We start from the raw sequence: 20970 nt of genomic DNA, 5'->3' as shown, positions 1-20970 counted from the left end.
TGGATGGTGTTGACATTGAGACATATCGATCACCATGTCAGAGTGGTGGTCGCCCAGGGCTCAATCAAAAAGGGAGGGTGAGGCAAGGAGGGTAAACTAATGTTTGTCTCTCTGAATCATGCCCGGGGCCAGACGCTCAACGCTGAATGCTGACTGGTCCGGCTGCTTCTCTATTGATTTCAGACTGGGTTGGGCAGCAGGCCAGCCAAGGCCTCTGGTACTGACTGTCTGGCCAGTGATTGATTCATTAATGTAAAATCATCTCCACTTAAAATCAGACAGTGGACAGACACAGAATACACTGATGGACAGTAGACCAGTTTGATTCCCCTGCCGCTTTTATTGTGTCTCACATGTACACACCAATTGAGTGTACGGCTCCGTTTTATGGGTTCCACATACCACAATTAATGCATGATCCCTTAATAGTTGCATGAAAATGACTTGTGTTATGGCATATACTGATTAAGTCTCAATAGGGTTATTTTGTTCCCTGTCAAAATGAATCTAAAAATATACATTTGCACATAGAATTGATAATGGGGCCATACAAAGATATTCAACCAATTATATTGCAATGACAGGAATTGGCCTCTAAAGGGAGCCAGAGCACCGTAAGATGCATTTCAGAAAAACCTTTGTGCATTTCAAGTTGGTTATTGTAGAGCCTTCAAGAGATGATGTATGACAGTTATGAGGCTAAAGACTAAATGAACAGTCCATACATTCTGTCTTGCCCATTGATAAAGCTACAGAGAGATACCACAGTGTTCCTCACTAGAAAAAAACTTTTGTTCACAGCATTTCTCCCCGGAGGCTACTTTAAAAGTTCTAATATTTTAATAAGAAGTCCCTTTTATATCCAAGTCTAACTCTTAACGCACCCGTCTTTTTCCAGTACAAATGTATCAGTCAGACATTAATCAAAACCATTTTTATTTGACAAAGTGTTTTTGGATTATAGCTGACATGGTCATAAATTAGCTGCCTATGACAGCTCAACTAAAAGTAAACTGTGAAGGACTTCCCTTGATTATACTATCATAAAACGTAACGTGATAACAACCGTTAGTGCAATATTTCACAAGTTCTGCAATCTGCTTTCTGTTTCTCGTTTAATAACAATAACATATAAATGAGAAAAATTCTACACTGTTCACATCCCAACGTTGTGCATTTTTCCGTACCCGTCCATGGCTGGTCTCTCTGTCCAGTGCATTAAAGTTTGCATGTCTGCAGAGTCATGCTGTCCTCGGGCCAGCGGTACGAGTCCACAGAAAATTCATCATAGTCAGTGCTGTAGGTGAGGGAGTGCACATATGCTTCTTTGTCGGACGGCTCCGGGCGAAGTGTGGCCATGTTGTGCTCATATGCATACTCCATGATCTGTAATGCACAGGGTTTGAGAACGTTTTTGAAGTTTCACAAGCCCTTATACAACTAGACTCAAAGAGATATGGTGGCTGGGTTAAAGTGAACCGGAAATAATAAATGCTGCTGCAGCCTGGCGGCCAACTGCATTGGGGTGAGGCCCACCATGACCCATCCTGAGCCCACCTGTTCATGTCCATTTAGAATATATATTTTGTCGGTGATCAGCAAACACAACAAACAACCGGAGCTTAAAGGAGCCAAGAGTGCAACTCAATTTGGGAGTTCATTTGAGGTCATTCTTGTGGCTGCACCGCTACACCAGATCACCTGCTAAATCCTACTTTACCTCCTGAATGGTGAGGTGCTAGGGCATTTTAGTAGTCATCCACTACTACCTAAAAGTAGTCTATTAATTTAGAGTAGAGTAGATATGTCTTGTTTTTAACCCAATAACAATAAACAATTCTCATGAAAACAAGTCTTAAAATACAACCAGTAAAGGCTTAACTAATGTAGGTGGGACGCACCTAAGCTCCGAGAGGTTTTTAAGAAATGAGACGCGGTCTGATTGGACTAAACCCATCATGCTTGTCTGAGCTGGAGATACTGCTGGACTGCAGTAACAACGCAACAGGTTTCTTGCAGGGATAGCGTGGAGCATTGCCACCGCTACTGCACAGTGCTCATAGTTTTCAAAAATTAAAGGGGGGTACGAGGGCGTAGGTTTTGTTTCAACATTGGGGGAGACATATTTTGAGCATCAAACACTTCATTCCCTGCATTCTGGTGAAGTTTTATGCACAAATTTATGGGAAACATAAATTTCAGGTGGCAGGTGACTCAAGGCTTCTGGTCAGCCCTTTTGTTCCGAGCACCCATTGGTGGCATTTATAAGCAATACAGTTTTTATTATCAATGCATGTTCATCATATTTGACAATTATGAAACTGTAATGAATTTTCACCAAAGGCTCATTTGGACAGGCATTGCCGTGCTACCAGCACTGAACCACAGATGAACCATAAGTTTACAACGATGCACAGTGTCGCCCAGTTTTGATAGTCGACTATAAACCCCTTTAAGGTGGATCTGCTCTTCATTGTGTGTGCACTGAGCTCTGACCTTGACAGCCAGTTTGATAGAGACGTCCCTGATGGAGCTGAGTGGAGGATACAGCCTTCCCTCTGCCAGGTCCTTCTCTGTCACCAGGTGAGCGAGAGCCTGTTAAAAGGTAAAACACACACTTCATGTCACTAGAGAAGGAAATCATCAAAACATACTTACTTGTGCTGCACAAGTGCGATTACACTCAGCTAAGTACAGTGAGAGACAGAGACTGGTGGTGTGAAATGTTGAGAAAAACTACATAAGTCAAGTGCTTTAGTAATTTAAATCTGTTTTTCTTAATAAACGGAAAGTAAAATAACACATGAAGTATTAGTTTTCTGGATGGACTCATGCACACATCACAATGTGTGAAGATAGCCAAAAAACATTGCTGCACTCGGTGACTGCATCCGATCTTTACAAAAAGAAAAGACCTTTAACCCCAGCCCTGCCCGAGGCTTCAGTGACAGACAGCGATTCTGAGCTGGAGGTCAAAATAGACTATTAGGTAAGTTTAGCAATATAATTATTATATAGAGTTGGTGGCATTACATAGCTCTTCTTTGTGTCTACAATTATTCCTGCAATTGCTACATTTTCCAACGTCAAACCATATAAAGTGGGTACGATTAGCTCCACCTTGAAGCTACCTACACATTTATGCATCAGTAGTAATAATCCAGTGGTACAATACAAAAGTAATAAAAAGGGGTTATTTTTCTGCATTGAGTTCTTTCCTGCCTGCAAGACTATCCATACACTTGCCTCTACAATAAACCATTGAAATCATCCTGCTACCTATGCACTTTTACATGAGTTACATTTTAATGCAAGACTTTTACCCAATAATGTTATTTTACATTCTGGTATAGACATTGTTACTCTTCGAACAAAACAAATCTGAGTACTTCCCCCTATGACTGTAAAAAAAATATTGTGAAAGGCTTCATGCATTCATTACATTTTCAAGACTTGTTCTTACTGAGACTTCAGGAGTGCCAGATGTCCAGGGACATTGTGAGTTATGTCAACACAAAGTACAAATTCATGCATTCATTGAACAATAATATAAAAGTTTTGAAAAGTTTATATACTGGATATGTAGGTGTGTTACCTCTGCTGCAGTGAGGAAGATTTCCTCACTGATATGTCGGACGGCACAGGCGGTGACAGCCAGGCCAACACCGGGGAAGATGTAGGCGTTGTTTCCCTGACCGGGGAAGAATGTCCTCCCATCAGACAGGGTGACCGGGTCAAATGGGCTGCCACTGGCAAAGATGCCCCGCCCCTGCAACACAATCAGGTATAACAATGTATTATCATTATCAATATTCTTATTGTCACCACTGACAAAAAGGTTGTGTTTTTATTTCAGCTTGTTGGTTGGTTGGTTTGTCTGTTTTGTTAGCAGAATTACGGAACACTACTGGCCCAATTTTCATGAAACTTTTTGTGAGGGTGTTAACCTGACGGAACAATCTGAGAAACCGTCATCGAGAGATGACCAATGAAATCATTCATAGCCGTGTATGGGAATAAAGAAAGGTCCTCAGCGAGTACCTCTGTGAGTGTGTAACACTGCTCAGCAGTGCATTCTGCTTTGCTGGTCGGGTTGCTGAGGGCAAAGATGATTGGGCGTTCATTGAAGGAAGCCATGTCTGTGATGATCTGCTGGGTGAAGGCCCCGGGGATGGCCGCCACACCTGAGACAGAAAGCCATCAATGTGCAATATAATATATCATTTTTCAGTCTTCCAACTTTAAACACATCTTCATTTTCCATATGACGCTAAATTCTCTCAGGTCTACAATTGTAAGCTACTATCAGTGCTTTCTTTCTATGACACCTTGCGTCCAATCCGTCAGTGTCATCTATCTGATACAATGCAGTCTGACAATGTGTTAACCACGTGGCTTCAATAACGCTTACTGGCTGTCTCATAAAAAAATGATGTGCTTGTTGTTTTACCAATGATAGCTGTAGGTTTCAGTTCTCGAACAACATCCTCCAGTTTCTTCATCTGTGGGTGCCCATGAGCAAACCTCTCTTTCTCGTGAGTCAGGTTGTCTCGACCCTAAGGATTTGGATAAGAGGAGCACAATAAAGACACAAAACCATCTGTGGAAAACTAGTACCAAAAACAAGAGAATAAGAGAGAGAAAAGAGGAGTTGAATGAGATGGGAGGTGGGATGGAGGAGAGAGGGAAGAGAGAGCGTTGCTAGTGGAGTGGAAGAAGCAGGGAGAGAAGTGGGAGTTGAGGACAGTGAAGAGGAGGAGGAGGAATGAGGGATGAATCACATGGATATGGTGGACAAAACAGATGTGTAACAGATGTTGATGGTGGAGAGCCTTTTGTAGTGAATCCAAGGACAAACCTGTCATGTAAATTAACAAACCATAGGAAATGTATATTCTTGATTTTGGAGGTAGCTCTGAATCAGCTCTGAATCAAACCTCCAGTTTGACATCAGAGCCTCTGATGTCAAACTGCTTAAGAGAAATCCACCATTAGAGGTTCTTAACCCGTGATAACATCAATTTGTGATGCTATCATTATTTTAGGATCTATTTTGATAACTTCCTTCTGGACAGTTCAGTCTGGTCAGATTTCATTGGATTATTGCATTTAAGATATGTTAATGTACAGCATTTTCAAGACACCTTGACAATGAGACCCTTGGAATCCACCATCCAGATCTTTTTCAAACACTCTTCCTTAGCAAGTCCCTCCTTCTCCATGGCCATGGCGATCAGCTCAGCAATCCCCATTGCTGCCTGGAAGCAAGACAAGAGAGGAGAGGGAGAGGAGCTGAATCTTGACATCTCAATGCCAGCAACAGTCAGAAAAAATGTCCTATTGGACCAAAGGCCCATTTTCCAACACCCACTTGCTATTTGATCCACCTCTGTTTAATCTTTATGTATCTACAGAAAAACAGCAGAAGCAACAAAATGATTGTTCAATATTAAAATGACTATCGCTTAGCTGTTTGTTTAGGAAAAACATCATGCTTTGGCCTAAAATAAGTATGCAAACTATGTAAAGTAAATACTTCAACAAGTTTAAGTACAGAAAACACGGCACAAATTTCAACAACATAACTTCAGATCAAGTCAACCAGACTTTTGATTTCACACTGGATATTAATCCCGTTGGGTTTGTTAATTTCAGGGTTTTTAATAACAGTATTATTAATAGACTTATATTTAACTGATATTTATCAAACATTAGATACATATTGCCGTTGTGAACTGACATTACTGAGTCAGATCGCTGACGTCACAACACTTTCACTACATTTTGGCAGGTCAACTTTTCAATGATTTTACTTAAAAAAATAAGATGCAATCAAACATGCCGTACTTCCCTTGGAGAAAGATTTACAGTCTGTCTGGCTTAAAGTGAGCTGCACATACCTCTCCTGCACCTTGGAACACAATGGTATGGTCGCACATTTTGCTCTTAGTGATGCGGAGAGCGGCCAGGAGTCCAGCTACTGCCACTGCAGCCGTACCTACGGAGTATTATAGCGCAACAGCAACACTTTTTAGTATTAAAATACTCGACTCATATTCCTCACAGTATGTTTGACCTTCATGTAACTGCTGTACCTTCAAGAGCGATAGAGCAAACAAAATATTTCAAATGAGGAATCAGATATTTTTTGCTTTATGGCAGATAATGTGCATAAAAGCATAAACAAACAAACGTATAAATAAACAAAAGCATAAAAACTGAATCTTTTGCTGTTATGGAATACATTTATATTAACCTATTAAGAATATGTGGAAATTATTCATTCATAACAAATGTGAAGTTAGAAAAGACAAAGAAATGCTCTGCAAATTGGTGAATCATGACTGCATGAGCACATTGTAAGTGGTGAGCACACGATTTACAATCACATCACACATCTTGGAACCAACAAATATTCAGATGTTACACAGATCATCTGGTTTTCTGAATGAAAAATGAATGAATGTGTTAGCTGGACAGAGAGGATGTCCATTTTGTGTGTTTGTCGTTGAGTTACCTTGGATGTCATCGTTGAATGTGCAGTACTTGTTGCGGTACTTGCTCAGCAGCCGGAAAGCGTTAACATTTGCAAAGTCCTCAAATTGAATCAGACAGTCCATTCCATACCTGAAGAAAAAAAGAAATAGAGGAGATTGGTGAATGGTCTTAATAGACTTTTGCACAAACTCATACACAAACACAAAAACACATAAAGAGAGAGCAGTCTCCACTTTTAGAGACTTTGTTTTTCTGTCCTGAGGGTGGCGCTCTCCCACCACACTACACAGCACAGGGCAAGAAATAAAGAGGGGTGATGTTGGCTTTTCAGTGCACAAAGTTATGAGCTTATGCCTGGAAGCTCCTACAAAAGAACATCATACAACAAAAATAAGCCATGAGGCCAGTGTTATGACTCTGTAAATTAGATTTAGCAGCGACACAGAGGAATCCCGAGTTCCCATGCCTTTCAAAAGATGGAACTTTTGTTAGGGGAATTTTACTGGATGTTTGCAGAGCGACTGCTGTTGCTTCTCTCCAAGATAAAAGACAGGCTTTCAGCTGTAGGCAAAGCAAAGACGACCTGGTGAAGATGTGCAGGATAACATTATGTATGAGAACCTCATGGCAGATAGATACTGTAGTCCATTGCCTCACTTAATACTGAATATTAATAGAGATTTCTGACATTGGCTATAACTGTAAAAAAAAAGTCAAGTCTTAATCTCTTTATCCAGTATAAAATAAACTTTTGCTGCCTGAAATGATAACTGTAGCAAGCAGATTTTATAAGCTCGAGCTACCTAGCTAACTAAGCTAATATTAGCTTCATTAGTTGAGAAAAGGCTTTTAGGTGGAGGATTGATCAGCGTTTAGGAAAGTGTAACAATATCTCGGCTAGCGAGTTTTGCAGGAGTGTTAACTTCATTGAATCCAATAAAGAACCAATATAATAACCTGAAACTACCCTATGCTCTTTGGAAATAAAGCTAGGCTACTGCAGTAAGCTAGTTAGCTGGAAATGCTAATGTTTGCAGTTTGTTTCAGTTAGAGCAGACTGTTATATCATTTTGTAAAGGCCTCTTGTAATACTTAGTCGGCTATCGCTCTTAATACGGCTTTCCCTTTGACACACAAAAGCTTGACAGACCTGCGGTGCCCAGTTACAGTTGCTAGGCTATAATTGGACAATAACTGTTTGGGGAAGGTTTCTTTGCAAATAGTCAGTTATGAATCAGGTTCATGATATTCTGCTGCAGGAAAATTCTCGCACAAAGTGAAAATGCATTAAATGTAAGATAAAAAAGAACTTTTTGCAACACAATTAAATAAGCAGGAGATGGTTTGGATAACTAATGCCATTTGAGTGACTGTCTGAAAATATTGCTTAGCAAGAGGCCTATAACTTTTATTACGCCTATTTCTCAGCTAGAAACAATGGGAGGAAAGGGTGAGGTTGTCTGAAACCTGTATTAAAAACACCACGGATCGTGTCTCAGTGACTGGCAGAGGAAATTAGGGACAGGCCAAGCTGTCAGTTAACTGACCAACAGTGGGAGGTGAAATCCTTCTTTGTCACATTTCTTTTTCACAGTTAAGATACTGTTTTAGTCTCTTTTCTCCTTTCGGTTTTTTAACTTCAATTCTTTTTATGAAACTCCCCCCATAAGGAAAAGGAGGTTATTGTAAAATTCACTAAAGCTGTTTCCCACTTGTTACAGTGGCTGCAAAACTGCTTAAACTTTCAGCAGGAGGAGGATGAAACTGAGCGGAAGCGGGGCAAGAAAGAAACGCAGGAGGAGAAGTGGCCTGAGTTCAACTGCAATAAAACTTAATGTCCCGACGAGAGAGCGCCATGGCTGGGTCACTGTTGATCCTCCCCTCTGCCACACTGTAAGACACCGATTCCTGATACGGAGACTGACAAACGGCCAGCACGGCAGTAGCGACGAGGAGAGAAATGTGTTTTCTATCAAGCAGAGAGCAGCACTAAAGCATCGAGAGCCTGTGAGAAGAGGAGGAGTAATGAGGCCAAGAAGGGAGCTGTAAACTTTTCATTGTGTTTGGGCTTTTGGAGACGGAGGCAGGCGCCCTCTGGTATGGTTTGGTGCAACTCGCCGCTGGAGAGGTCACACCAGTTCACGCAGAGCCAAACAAAAAAAGCCCAAAGAGATTGATCTGGGAATGTAGGTCTCTGCAAACATTGACACTCATGCTGCAACTATTCTCAGTAAAGACAGAGGGTTAGACTTTAAGTTTACATATAACAATGTGACCTGTCAGATATTGAATTCTATTTCAAAATGTCAGCCAAAGAAGTTCAGAGACTCCTGACAAAGACCTGAGAACAACTGAGCTGGGAACACATGCATATTTATGGGCATCCACTAACCATAAACTACAGAGTGACTATCTTAGGTTGTGGTATTGCGGAAAGAAAGGAACATCTTCCCGATGCAGAAAGCTCTTTGGTCCTTGGCCTGAGCCATAAAGATAGGGGGAGTGTTTTTGACACTGAGTGTGTGTGCTTTGCCTAGAACAAAACTCCTCTTTTGCCATTTGTGTTCGTCGTCCCTATTGTGCCTGAAAGTCTGTTGTCAGTCCTTGACAACCTTCTGAATGGAACGCCAAAATCTGACAATGCACCTCTTTGCCATATGAATAGTGGGATTATTGTTGCTGGGTAACAACACAGGAAAACTGGAATACATGTGGTAAAGGTGCCCAAATTGAAATCAGAGTTATGGTATAATTAATTATACTGCACAATTATAATTCTTACATAAACATCACTTCAGGGAACTACATTGTAAAAAGATTTTAGATTTGAATAACTTATTATGATAGTGAAGATGATTATTTTCATCTTGGAAACCAAAACATTGGGCCCCTTGGCAGAGGGATGTACCATTGTAGCCATAAAATACATATGTGTATGTTTTAAAATGTTGTTAAAATACTGGGAAACTGTTTTGCATTTATCTAGGTTTGGGGTCCAATGGATCCATCTGATATTCAGAACTAATTTTAAAGAAGAACCTTTTAAATCCTGTCATAGCATCAGTCCTAAATAATAAATGATCTTAATTCATACTTTGACTCAGGAACAAACTTTAGTGCATCTAATTGGCAATAATCTGTATTAAGAGCTAAGTATCACTCACATATGGGTATTTAGAGTGTAATTTATTTCTAGGTCACTCCTAAAAGCAATTTTGTTAACTATTTGTAGGCTTTTATCTGGTTTCATTTAATTGTCACTATTTCAATTCCTTTGTATTTAAATGTATGAAATAGCATTAAATTTGGTGATGAGCGATCTTGAACTCACAACAAAGTTCAGGACTTGTCCGCTGTGAAGGAGTGACTTTTGTTCTACCTCTCATGGCTGTTATGAAAAAAAAAAAACAGAGACGGTGTATCCCTGCTGTTGAGATTTGGCAGTGGGATCACTTTCCATCTCTTTGTCTGGTGTTTTGTCAACAGCAGTGTCTGTTCAGTGACTTCTGAGACCAAAAAGGGGGCCTGCTGGGAAAGCACTCACGTCCGTCACTAGGATGAGAAAACAGGCAAGAGAAACTCTGCCTACACCTGCTTATGACTATCCTGTCTGACCCGCAGTGGCTGAAAGTGCAACACTAAACTATGATCACGGACTTCTCCTCCCATCTATAGGTTTTTTAAGGCAAGTGGTTAAAATCAATAGTAACAATGGATCACATGACTACTTGCGTGTGTAACAGTTGAGAATTATCACCCTACTCTGCAGCTCTCCTCAGTTTTACAGAGTATTTTAGCATCTTTCAGCTCATCGCTTTGGTGCACACTTGCTGCTCTCTGTATTTTTTTTTTAGCTGCAGCAGGTAGCTGTTTTCAACCAGAAAAGCTCTAAATAAAACACCGTAGACTACCTGCTCAGCAGAAAACAGCTGACCGACAAAGTGAGTGACTATAGCTGGTGAACACAGTGAAGCATTTAGCAGCTAAAGAACCACATATTTTTCTTTGTAAGTGGTGAGCAGCAAAACCGATATGAAGTTGAGTTAATACTAGACTTTGGACATTCTTTAGGCAGACACTAACACATTGCTCTGAATATGTAAAGAAGCAACTTTTTCTAACAAGTTATACATATAGTTTGTTTCAGCTAGCCCAAAGTGACCAACAAATCAGTTATTTCAGGTTGAAACCCTGAAGTTAGAGGGTCTTGTGACATATACTCTCCAGGGAAACAGAATACTTCAGTGGTGTACAGTTACAAGAGGGATTTAAAACAAATCCTCTGGAATGTAGCGTAAAATGGCGCTACAGATTGATGGACGCATGGATGTCATTATATTACTGGTAGAAATTGGACCGCACCAGATTATGTAAGCACTAGTCATATGTTTTAACAGGACGAAAAGATATTAGATTTCAATGAAAAATGTATATAAAATACAAAATATGATTTATTATTTCCATAAATTGTTTTATAGGTGCACAGTATGACCTGGGATGTGATCTAAAAGGGTTAAAAATCCTTTATCATTTCAAATTGTTGACCAAATAACCAACTCTTGAATACTTAGCCCATCAGCTTTATCAGGACTCTGTGGGTATGGCTCAATCAGATTTGATTGAAAGTTGCCTGGTAAACAACCCCACACCTGCTATCATATTCTGATGGAAATATTGCCTCACATGGGAAACGTTTTTTTGTATATTGCAAGAAGCTGACTGTGTAAGGTTTAGGGCCTTTGAATTAACATTCATCATTCATTCGCATAACACAAACTATATGAAGTCAGGTGTTTTGACTTATATGATTTACCCACTGGAGACATCTGGAAACAGAAAACAACCAGACAGGCAGACAAGACACCTGCAGACGAGACGCTAAACCTTTTCCTGCCGATGGGCCGCTTAAGCTATCTGCAAAATGCTAGCAGAGCTACACAGTGCTCCTTTGTGCTTTAAACTTTTAGACTGCTGCCATTTATGACGTGCAACTATAATACAGGTCGTAGCATGAAAGAGAAATAGCTAGACTCATTGTTTTCTGGAGGAGTACTTTCACAGTGAAATGGTGCTAACTGCCAAACCAGTCCGATGTATTGAGAATAACTGCTTGTGACATTATTATTAATGTTTGACAGTATGAAAAAGAGCGTGACATGAGACGCTCTCCCATGTGGCGAATCACTCAGACTTTGGCGTTATGTCTAGGCCGATCTGTAGGACAGGGGAGTTAACGAGTGACCCGGCTCCTTCAGGAAACGCGATCCGGCTTCACCCGAGACTTGATGAAATCTGAATCCCCGGCTAATAGGAAGTAGGTGGATGTCGTATATACACCCATGGATGGGGAGGGAGAAGTGATTCTTTTAGTCGGAGCTCTGCAAAAAAGGTCACACACAAGGGTGCTCTGTCCAAACACAGCTGTCAAACTTGTGTGCATATATGTGTACACACAAACACACACACACACACACACACACACACACACACACACACACACACACACACACACACACACACACACACACACACACACACACACACACACACACACACACACAGGCTGTCTGTTACCGCGGTCCCTACATGGCTTCATGGCTGAACCTTAATAAATCCCCAGCCCCCGCTCGCTCTCATGAGCCAGCATCTCTCAGCACACATTATTTCTCAAATCCCCGAGCCGTCATTAAAGTCAAAGACGCATTCTGCATTCTGCATTCTTTCTCCTCTCCTCTCCTTCTCCTTTTTATCCATCCATCGGCCTTTTCTCCGTGTTCTTTATTCTCACGATGCCAAGAGATTACATTTCTTAATGCCATTCATGTGGCTATTGCTTGCTATTCAGATATGTATGGAGAACACATTGGAGCCTGCTGTATCAAACTTGTACAATCATGTCTGACATAAAAACATTATTTTTATTTTATCAACCTGAAGTCTAAAAATACTTGTCCTATTGGTTTAGAGTTCAATAGCTTGGGAAATATGTTTATTGACTCTCTCGCCAAGAGTTAGATGAGAAGTAGATATAGAGCTGGTTAGCTTAGTTTAGCACCAACACTGTCCAAAGGGAATAAAATCCCCTTTCCAGCACATCTAAAGCTGAATAACTGAATTATTAACATGTTTGTCAGATTTTTTGTAAAAACAAATCTTTGTTACATGGTGGTTTTACAGAAGGGATTAGCTGGACTTTGTCTTGGCCAGGTGAAGTGACTTCTGTTGGTTGCCTGGCAACCTCACGACCACCCCAATACTCCAGGAAGTGACGGCACCTGGCCAAGAAATTGTCCAGCCCATCTCTGTGATACCACAACTTTTCATTTTTTACACTCACTGTAGTTTTTGTGGAATACGTGCATTTAGTAGAGGAAAGCTAGCCTGTTATTGCCGTCTGACTAAAAGTAATCCCTCCAGTTTCATCTTGTCAATTTAATGCAGTGGTATTCTTAAAGAGGAATCTGCACAGACCAACAAAAACACAATAGGGATTAAGGGTGCTGAAAAGGTTAGTGTTTCCCTGACAAAAAATACAGAGATCAAAGATTTGAAACCCTTTGCTGAGCCTTGTGTTGTGGGCGTGTGCAGGAGCAATGAGATTAAGGGATAATTCTTTCTTTTTTTTGCCTGGAGACAAAAGCAGGAGACAACACCTGCTGATCATTCAACAGGAGCAGTCACTGGAAAAGCTGGCCTTAAATAAAAACACTCAGTTGCATCATTCTCCTTAAACTGAGAAGCATGTTTTAAATGATGGATTAAAAAAATCCCTCCCTACTCCCTCTGTTTATTGATGATGAGTCAATCTGGACTATTTTAGTTCACATTCACATTTCTTAGAAAACTAAATAGGAATATTACATAAAAGACTGCAGAGCTGTAATCATTTGTTCAATCTCTGAGTCCATAATTACAAATTTTCCGCAAATCTGGCTCCATTGGGGAAAAAGCTTCGCTGTTCCCTATAGTTGAGAAGCCACCCGGTTATTAGAGTCATGGCTTCCTGTTGCCAGCTGGAGGGGGCCCAGGCTTCTCCTACTGGACTCTTGTGTGTGCCCATGTGTGTGTGTGTGTGTGTGTGTGTGTGTGTGTGTGTGAGTGGGTGGCTATGATGGCTTCATGGCACGCAGGGACGCAGAGATACATAGTTGTGTTGACATGCATGCAGGCCAAAAGTATACAAAAGTCCCATTAAAAGGTGGGACTGCAATAAACACATCAGCATGACTGCACCTAATTTCAGCTCACAGAGGAGGGAAAAGATACGATCAGTGTATGAAAACCAAATAAATCACTATTTGTAATACAAACAACTTGCCTCCAAGTCAAACAAGCCAAAGCTAACCCCTCACTGTGAACCACTGCAGAATCGAATATGACACAAAACCACAAGTCTGAATTAAGCATCCTCGGTGGTTTAGGAAGATATGGTGAGATAAGTTTCCTGAATTGAGACAAATAGAGTCAATACAGATAAAAAAAAGAAACGCAGGTTATTCCACAAACCATGGGTTTACAACTGTCAGGTCCCAAGGTCAATCATATTGCATTCAGAATAATTATGGATTTCACTTGTTCACTACTACTAAATAAGTTCTCCTATCACCTCTAACAAACTTTATGTTACGCTACCAAGAGTAAAAAAAACATTCAATTGTTCAGCTCAACTGCTGACAGCTCAACCGGTTTCTGAATAGATGGTTAGCTATGCTCCCAGAATTCTGTCTGGAGAAGATCATGCCACTGTAATCAATAGCACTGATGGTGACCAAGACTTTCTGACCACTTTTTAATAAGTTGATGTTGCCATTCAGCCAGTAGGCAGAGTTTTGATTGGCACTGCGAAGCAACCAAAACTCAGTTAAAAGATGGTAAAACCGAATCATCTGCAACTGAAGTTCCAGACCCCTTGAATCCCACAAGGTCTGGCTAGATCAAACTGCGTACATCGACTACGCTGAACTGCTGGGTGTATTTATTTTAACAACACCATGTGCTGTTTGAATTAAAATCGACAATAGCAGACTGCATACGATCTGCATACGATCATACCTGTCTGACACAGCCTTCATAAATTCATCCAGCAGGTCATCGTAGGCCTGGCCTCGCACTCTCTTATGTCTCAGCCCAATGTAGAGAGGGTCCTTCAGCAGCACCTGCAAAAACACATGGAGGCAGAAGACAGAATGGATGGTGAGAGAAGAGTATGTGAAACTAACAGGAAGACTGAAGAAGAGGAAAGAACTTTGACTCCCCGAGAACTCTGTAAATTATAAACAGTAGGCCTACACTAATTTCTCAAACTGTGAGCATTTACACATTTAGATTTAATTGGCTCCTTAAATACATTTCCTATGTCCGCTACAGTTAGTACCAAAGTCCATAGTTCGTTTCAGCAAAGTAACTTTACTGATTAAAGACCTGTAGATAAAAAGCTTTATCAAAGTGGTAAAGTCACTATACGGCAATATTCAGAATTATTTTGTTGAGAAAATGTGGCAAAATTGAACATTTCAGCTATGCTGTTCTTCAGATTTTGGATTAGTTAACATTATTAATTTTGTATCATGACCCGGTCATAACTGTACCGGCAAGAAAGAACAAAATGAAGCATAACATAATTCAAATGAGTTGCTGGAGAAGGATGAATTACAATGAAGAACGTAAACATGTGATATAGGAGCCTATAGAACAGCACCTTTGCACCTTAGTATTTTGATGAATGAAAAAGAGATATAGCAGGAAAGAGAGAAAATTAAGAGCATAGTGTGATGTGAAGCCGTGTGTGAGAGACAGAGACACCGACACAATGAATGAAAGAGAGAGTGAGACTGTGATGAATTAAGTGGAAGTAAATGTCACCTTGCAGTGGTGATAGATTGCTTACAGACTTTGCTTTGCTGTATCGGCACATAGTCCATCAAATCTTTGACATGCTGCACCTGCCTGATACAACGTGGCAGTGTCTCAACATACAAATAGGCTGTAGATTTCTGCCTAGACAGATTTTGGAGGACAGACTCATAACCTAAATCTGCTTCACTCCAACTTTGACTTGAGGGAATTTCTGCACCAAGGGAACTGATCCAGAGCGTTGTCGAGCCTCATTGGGACAGGCGACCTTTACTTCTGGAGATGGATAATTAGAGGGTGCCACTAAGATGAGCGCGACAGCCGCCTTTCCATGGTAGGGCCAAGAGCTGCCATGTCCAAGAACAGCTCAGAAGGTTTATATAAAGGCAATATTTATTTGAATTTGACAACTCATTTCCTGGCAAGCCTTGAATGGACAGTCATACCCAGAGTTGGCCAAGTTCAACAGTAACCAAAACAAGCAAAACAATTTCATGTGATGCCGCTGAAAGGCGGATTGATATCAGAGAGCGCTGTTGGTGGTTATTTCATGAGATGATGCAAGAGCATGCAAGGAGAGAGATATAAATTACCATCTTCTATTGCGTGTATGATGGTAAGCTTTTGCCTCATTATTCTGTCCATTTACACGCTGTGACAAAACTGCAATTTTTGAAGGGTAAATAGAGGAAGCTGCGTTATAATTGACTCGGAAAGTCTGGAGTGGTTTTCAAGTGGGCTGACCTCGTTGACACTGCGCTGAACTGTTGACATGAGTCGTCTCTCTGTCCCTGATTATCTGCCGTTGATTGGCTAAACTGTCCTTTGTGTCGTACAGACCCTTCTCTCTCAGAAGGGATTAGTCCTTGTGTATGGCTTTACAGTTCATGCCTGCTAGAGACACAGACGCTCCACTTTCACTGTTGCAAACTGTTTCCAAACTGGTCTTATAATGAGGGAGTTTAAATAGTTTGATATGCAACTTTCAGTGTTAGAAATTTGACTGCAGGATTTATGAAAATTTAATTTTAAAGAAGCAGTGGGACGAGATCAGGGATGAAGAACAGCATGGACCTGTCTGAGGTAAAACACACCCAGCATTGGACATGTGAAAGCCCACCCGGCACAAATGCACAAACAGCATATTGTCCTGGATGACATCATTGACTGTGTGTGTGTGTGTGTGTGTGTGTGTGTGTGTGTGTGTGTGTGTGTGTGTGTGTGTGTGTGTTGAGGTTACTCCAGGTGACATCAGGCACTGAGGGATACAGTCCAGGGCGATAACGGGATGATGCAGTCAAAACTGTATGCAAGACGGAGATAAGAGCCGTCCATGTGGTGAGAGTTTATTGCTGGTTCTCACAAAAGATTACACAGCTACCAAATTCTGCAGCAGAAAGAATAACACTTACACAGTGGCTAACTTTTTATCTGTGATGTTTTACAAGCACCCAGCCTCCTCATGATCTGATAAAACATTAAAGGAATAGTTCCACATTTTGGGAAATATTCAAATTCAATTTTCTTGCCAAGATGAAAAGTGAGTTTGTTTCCCAAAATGTCCAAAAATGGTTTGTCTCAAGAAAATAGAAAGTCTTGGTCAGGGGGTCTGCCTGCCTGACAGTTTGGATGTCTGCCCGCTTGCCTCTCTCCCTCTCTCTACCCCCATATCCGCTCAAGGACAAATATAATCCCATAATAACAGTCATTTTAATAATTAGCTAGAGCTACCACTACCTCATAGCCTCCCACCTCCATCTGCTCCCATCATGCCTTCACAGTCAGGACTGCAGATTGAGGCGGGGTACCGAGGGAACAACTACACATATGACACACACACAAGAAACACAAACACACACACACAACCTATTTATCCCATTACAACTCATTTAGCCTGTCATCTCTTTAGAATAATAAAGATATGGAAAAGTTGGCCACGGCAAGGCAGACTACAGCATAATCTCTTTTATGGCAATTTCTTTTAATGTTGCATTTGCAGCAATACTGTGTGTGTGTGCGTGTGTGTGTGCGTGTGCGTGTGCGTGTGTGTGTGTGTGTGTGTGTGTGTGTGTGTGTGTGTGTGTGTGTGTGTGAGTGTGCTTGCAGGCAGGTTTGTCCATGTGCATATCGAGCATACTTTCTGTTATGTGCTGATGGACCACTAGTAATGCCCTAGTTAATGGGAAATAATGTCTTTCTTTCCAAGAGAGGTCTATAGAGTAAGTGTCATGTCCAGGACATTACTGATTATATTACTATTGATATCAGCCCAGCTCTGTCAAAGATGCATTTAAACAACTCCAAACCCAAGGTTACAGCTTATTGATTTAACAAATGCAAAAATGGAAAGCAAGACATTAACAATGTTTTATATGTATTTACTTATCATTAACAGCTAGCCTGGCGTTATGCCCTGGGAGACTGCACACAGCGGCACTCCATTTCAAAAGACCTCCAACTTTTAACAAAACCAGGTGATGCTAAATAGGCTTACATGAGCAAGCCAGCTAAGAATAGTTTTTCTTTTTTAATAGGAGCTAACTGCCTCACACACCTTCATCCACTAACAATCTAAGGCGTAGCTGCTTGTTACTGAAAGACAGTAATCACATTACTTGTTACTGACCCAAACTTAACATCTGTGCATTAAGGGTAGAGCTGGAGCCGGGTAAAAACTTCTCCTGACAAACAACACTTTATCCACCCTCCCAGTATCTCCAGCTGTTTTGCGAGGTGCAGGACTATAATGATTTACAATATGTTCATTAGTGAGCTTATTGAAGTGTTAGGAACCGTGATTTTGAGTTTTGGACCGAACCAAGCTGGCTGTTCACACTAGGCCATTAGCTCCACAGCTCATATTACACACTTAACACACAGGCACGAGAGTGGTACCAATCAATCAACGTAAGCTGAATTCCTATAGCGTCTCCACCTACAGTATTTGAAGTTGTTAAGGTTGTGTAACAGACTGTCAAACATATCTGCTGCCGAAATAGGAAAAAGAAACAAGACAAGTGTTCCTCCTCTCCCTGTTTTGGCAGCAGATATAAGGCAGATTGAGGCAAATGGAACAAATCAAACTATGAGACAGATTGTTAAAGTTGTGCTGTGTTGCCCATAAATGTCTAAAACTGCTGCCGTGCAACCCAAGAATGTAATCTGCAGATGGTATTATCACGCTTAACCAGAATCATTCAAACAGCGTGGTAAACGCAATGTGGAAACTTTGAATGCATATATATGTCAGTACTGGTAGAGGACAAAAGGTAGAGCTACATACTGTACTGTAGGTCTATAAAGATAAAGACATGGTGGAATGAGAGAGGATTTGGCTCTCTTAATCCAGTTCCAATGGCATGAAGATGGCTAATTTGGAAATGTAATATATTTCATAGGCATTCTGGGTAGACTGCAGTGTTTCTGTCGTTATAATGTAAGGGATTTCTGCATGAAATCAGTGTTTCTCCTATTCTTGGTCTCTTTCCAGTCTAACAAATCTTGCATATACTTCTGCTAATTACATTTGCAGTTTAATTTCATTTTGCAAACTCATCCAGTCACAGCAACATCTCTCATCCTTAATGTACTTGGGACATTTCTTTGGATTGAAACTGAACTCCGGGGACTGAGTCATGTGAAGACAGTCTTGGGCGATGCAGGACAGCTACTGACAGGCTGAGCTCAGCTGTGTCCGGGCACACATGCATCTGAGGCTGCCACGCCCTTGGCCTAGGACGAGAGTTGTGTATATTTAGATGTGCACACAGGCTATTCTTAGTGTGTTTCAGGCTACAGACGCACATGCTGCCCCGCCCAGAGTTTGAATCATATTTTAGGAGACACTGTTGTAGAGAACAGGGACCCTAGGTGGGTAACTCTGGTACACTATGCTACACTCACATGCTGGCAGAGGGGAGAGGTGTTTTCCCATCTGGCATCCATCAATGGAGCTGCTTACCTAACTTACATTAAGGGTGTTTCCTGGTTGTTAAGTGTGAGATTAGTTTTCTTTTTCTTGGCAGATTTCTGAGGCAAGGCCTACCGGGCTACGGAGGATAAGGAACATTTCCCTCCTGGCATCCCCCATCATGTACTCATGGATTGTTAATGTGTTGGAGCAGGATTTTGAGTTAAAGGGTCGGGGGCAGTAGAGTTGAGAGGTGCGTAGGAAGAGCAAGCACACTTGATCTTCTACTTCTCGGGGCTATAATGAACTAATTTCTCCACAGGGATGATGAAATTTAATCTAATTTAATGTAATCCACCTTGAGTTCAGACCCTGCTGTTTTGAAGCTAACCTTTATCTCTGGCCTGTGGGAGGTGGGCAAGAAAAAAAAGTAAACAATTTTCCCGCACAGTTTTAGTTTCACTTCTGAAAAGAAGTAGAGTTGAAGCAGCAACACCAAACTAAAATAATCCATTACAAGCTATAGTACTACACTCTAAATTCTACTTAAGTTTAGTTGAGTTTGACATATTGCAAAATACACGTGTTCACTTATTTGTCAAGGTTTAGAATAGAAGATTGATACCAATCTCATGTTTGTGCGGTAAATATGTAGCTACAGCCAGAAGTTGGGTAAATTAGCTTAGCATAAAGATTGGAAACTGCAAATCATCACAAAATATGTCTGCCAGCACCCTTAAAGCTCACTAATTAACACATTGCATCGTTTGTTTGTTAAATCTGTACTTTGTGCTAGTGCTAATTAGCCCATGTTAGCACACTAGAGTAAGATTATGAACATGGTATACATTAAAACATGCTATATATGAGCATTATGAGCAATACTGTTAGTATTCTCACAGTAGCATTTAGCTAAAAGTGTGTGCTAACTGCAGCCTCACAGAGCAGCCAGCATGACTGTAGACTAGTTATTTATGAAAATACAGGAAGTTTAATTAAAATCATACTTATGTACTGTACAGTTCATGAATAAATACTGCTTCCATCTCTGAGAGATGCAAAATATAAACAACATTATATAATAAGTTGCTTATAGTTCTGTAAATGGTCTGTCTTATTTATAATTTATATTTAGACCTCAGCTCTCACCTCATTGTCTGTGCCAACATCCAGCATGATAGGCAGGCACTGCTGTGGCGGCACACCTCCGCAGGCTGTGTAGAGGGCCAGCTTGCCCACTGGGATGCCCATGCCACAGCAGCCCAGGTCTCCCAGCCCCAGGATCCTCTCTCCGTCCGTCACACACACCGCCTGTCAATCAACAGAACTGTAAGCCTTAAACAACCTTTGCGTCAATTCAAATCTGTGTATAACGCTGCTGGGTGTACGGTAGTCTTAAATTAGATTTGACATCACATTTATACACAATTTTATGAGAACATAAATGAAGCAGCAGTACCTCATGAATTAAAATGGTTTGACCATAACAAGTCCACCCTGCTACCCAGAAACATGTTTGTTTTCCCTCAGTGTAAGCCAAGCCCTCCTACAGATCAGCCTCTTGGCTTTCCACTCACTAGTCCTTTTACTCATTAAGCAGTAAATAAGGCTGATTCCACAGCATGAATCAAATCAATTGTGTTACACTTAATATCACCGGCAGAAGAGTTTAATTTGAAATGTTCCTAATTGTCAGGTGTTTGTCTTTT

At 40.9% G+C, this 20970-nt stretch overlaps 1 protein-coding gene across 1 annotated transcript in view; it reads right to left on the bottom strand.

The window, feature by feature from the left end:
• Window positions 1-326: 326 nt before the first annotated feature.
• The window catches only part of me1 (malic enzyme 1, NADP(+)-dependent, cytosolic), a 70865-nt gene continuing 50221 nt past the window's right edge, over window positions 327-20970 (bottom strand). Inside the window, exons 5-14 of the mRNA XM_054621451.1 lie at window positions 20411-20572; window positions 14551-14654; window positions 6518-6627; window positions 5901-5998; window positions 5145-5258; window positions 4451-4556; window positions 4042-4184; window positions 3596-3769; window positions 2497-2595; window positions 327-1386 (exon numbers count right to left, since the gene is read on the bottom strand). Of these exons, the coding sequence (XP_054477426.1) occupies window positions 1219-1386; window positions 2497-2595; window positions 3596-3769; window positions 4042-4184; window positions 4451-4556; window positions 5145-5258; window positions 5901-5998; window positions 6518-6627; window positions 14551-14654; window positions 20411-20572 (1278 nt within the window). The 3' untranslated portion in view covers window positions 327-1218. The remainder of the gene's footprint in view (window positions 1387-2496; window positions 2596-3595; window positions 3770-4041; window positions 4185-4450; window positions 4557-5144; window positions 5259-5900; window positions 5999-6517; window positions 6628-14550; window positions 14655-20410; window positions 20573-20970) is intronic.

The sequence above is a fragment of the Anoplopoma fimbria genome, chromosome 20 (genome assembly GCF_027596085.1).
Source record: "Anoplopoma fimbria isolate UVic2021 breed Golden Eagle Sablefish chromosome 20, Afim_UVic_2022, whole genome shotgun sequence".
NCBI classification, from domain to species: Eukaryota; Metazoa; Chordata; class Actinopteri; order Perciformes; family Anoplopomatidae; genus Anoplopoma; species Anoplopoma fimbria.
Note: the sequence above shows the minus strand (reverse complement) of the source record. Positions and strands in the feature narration are given on the sequence as shown.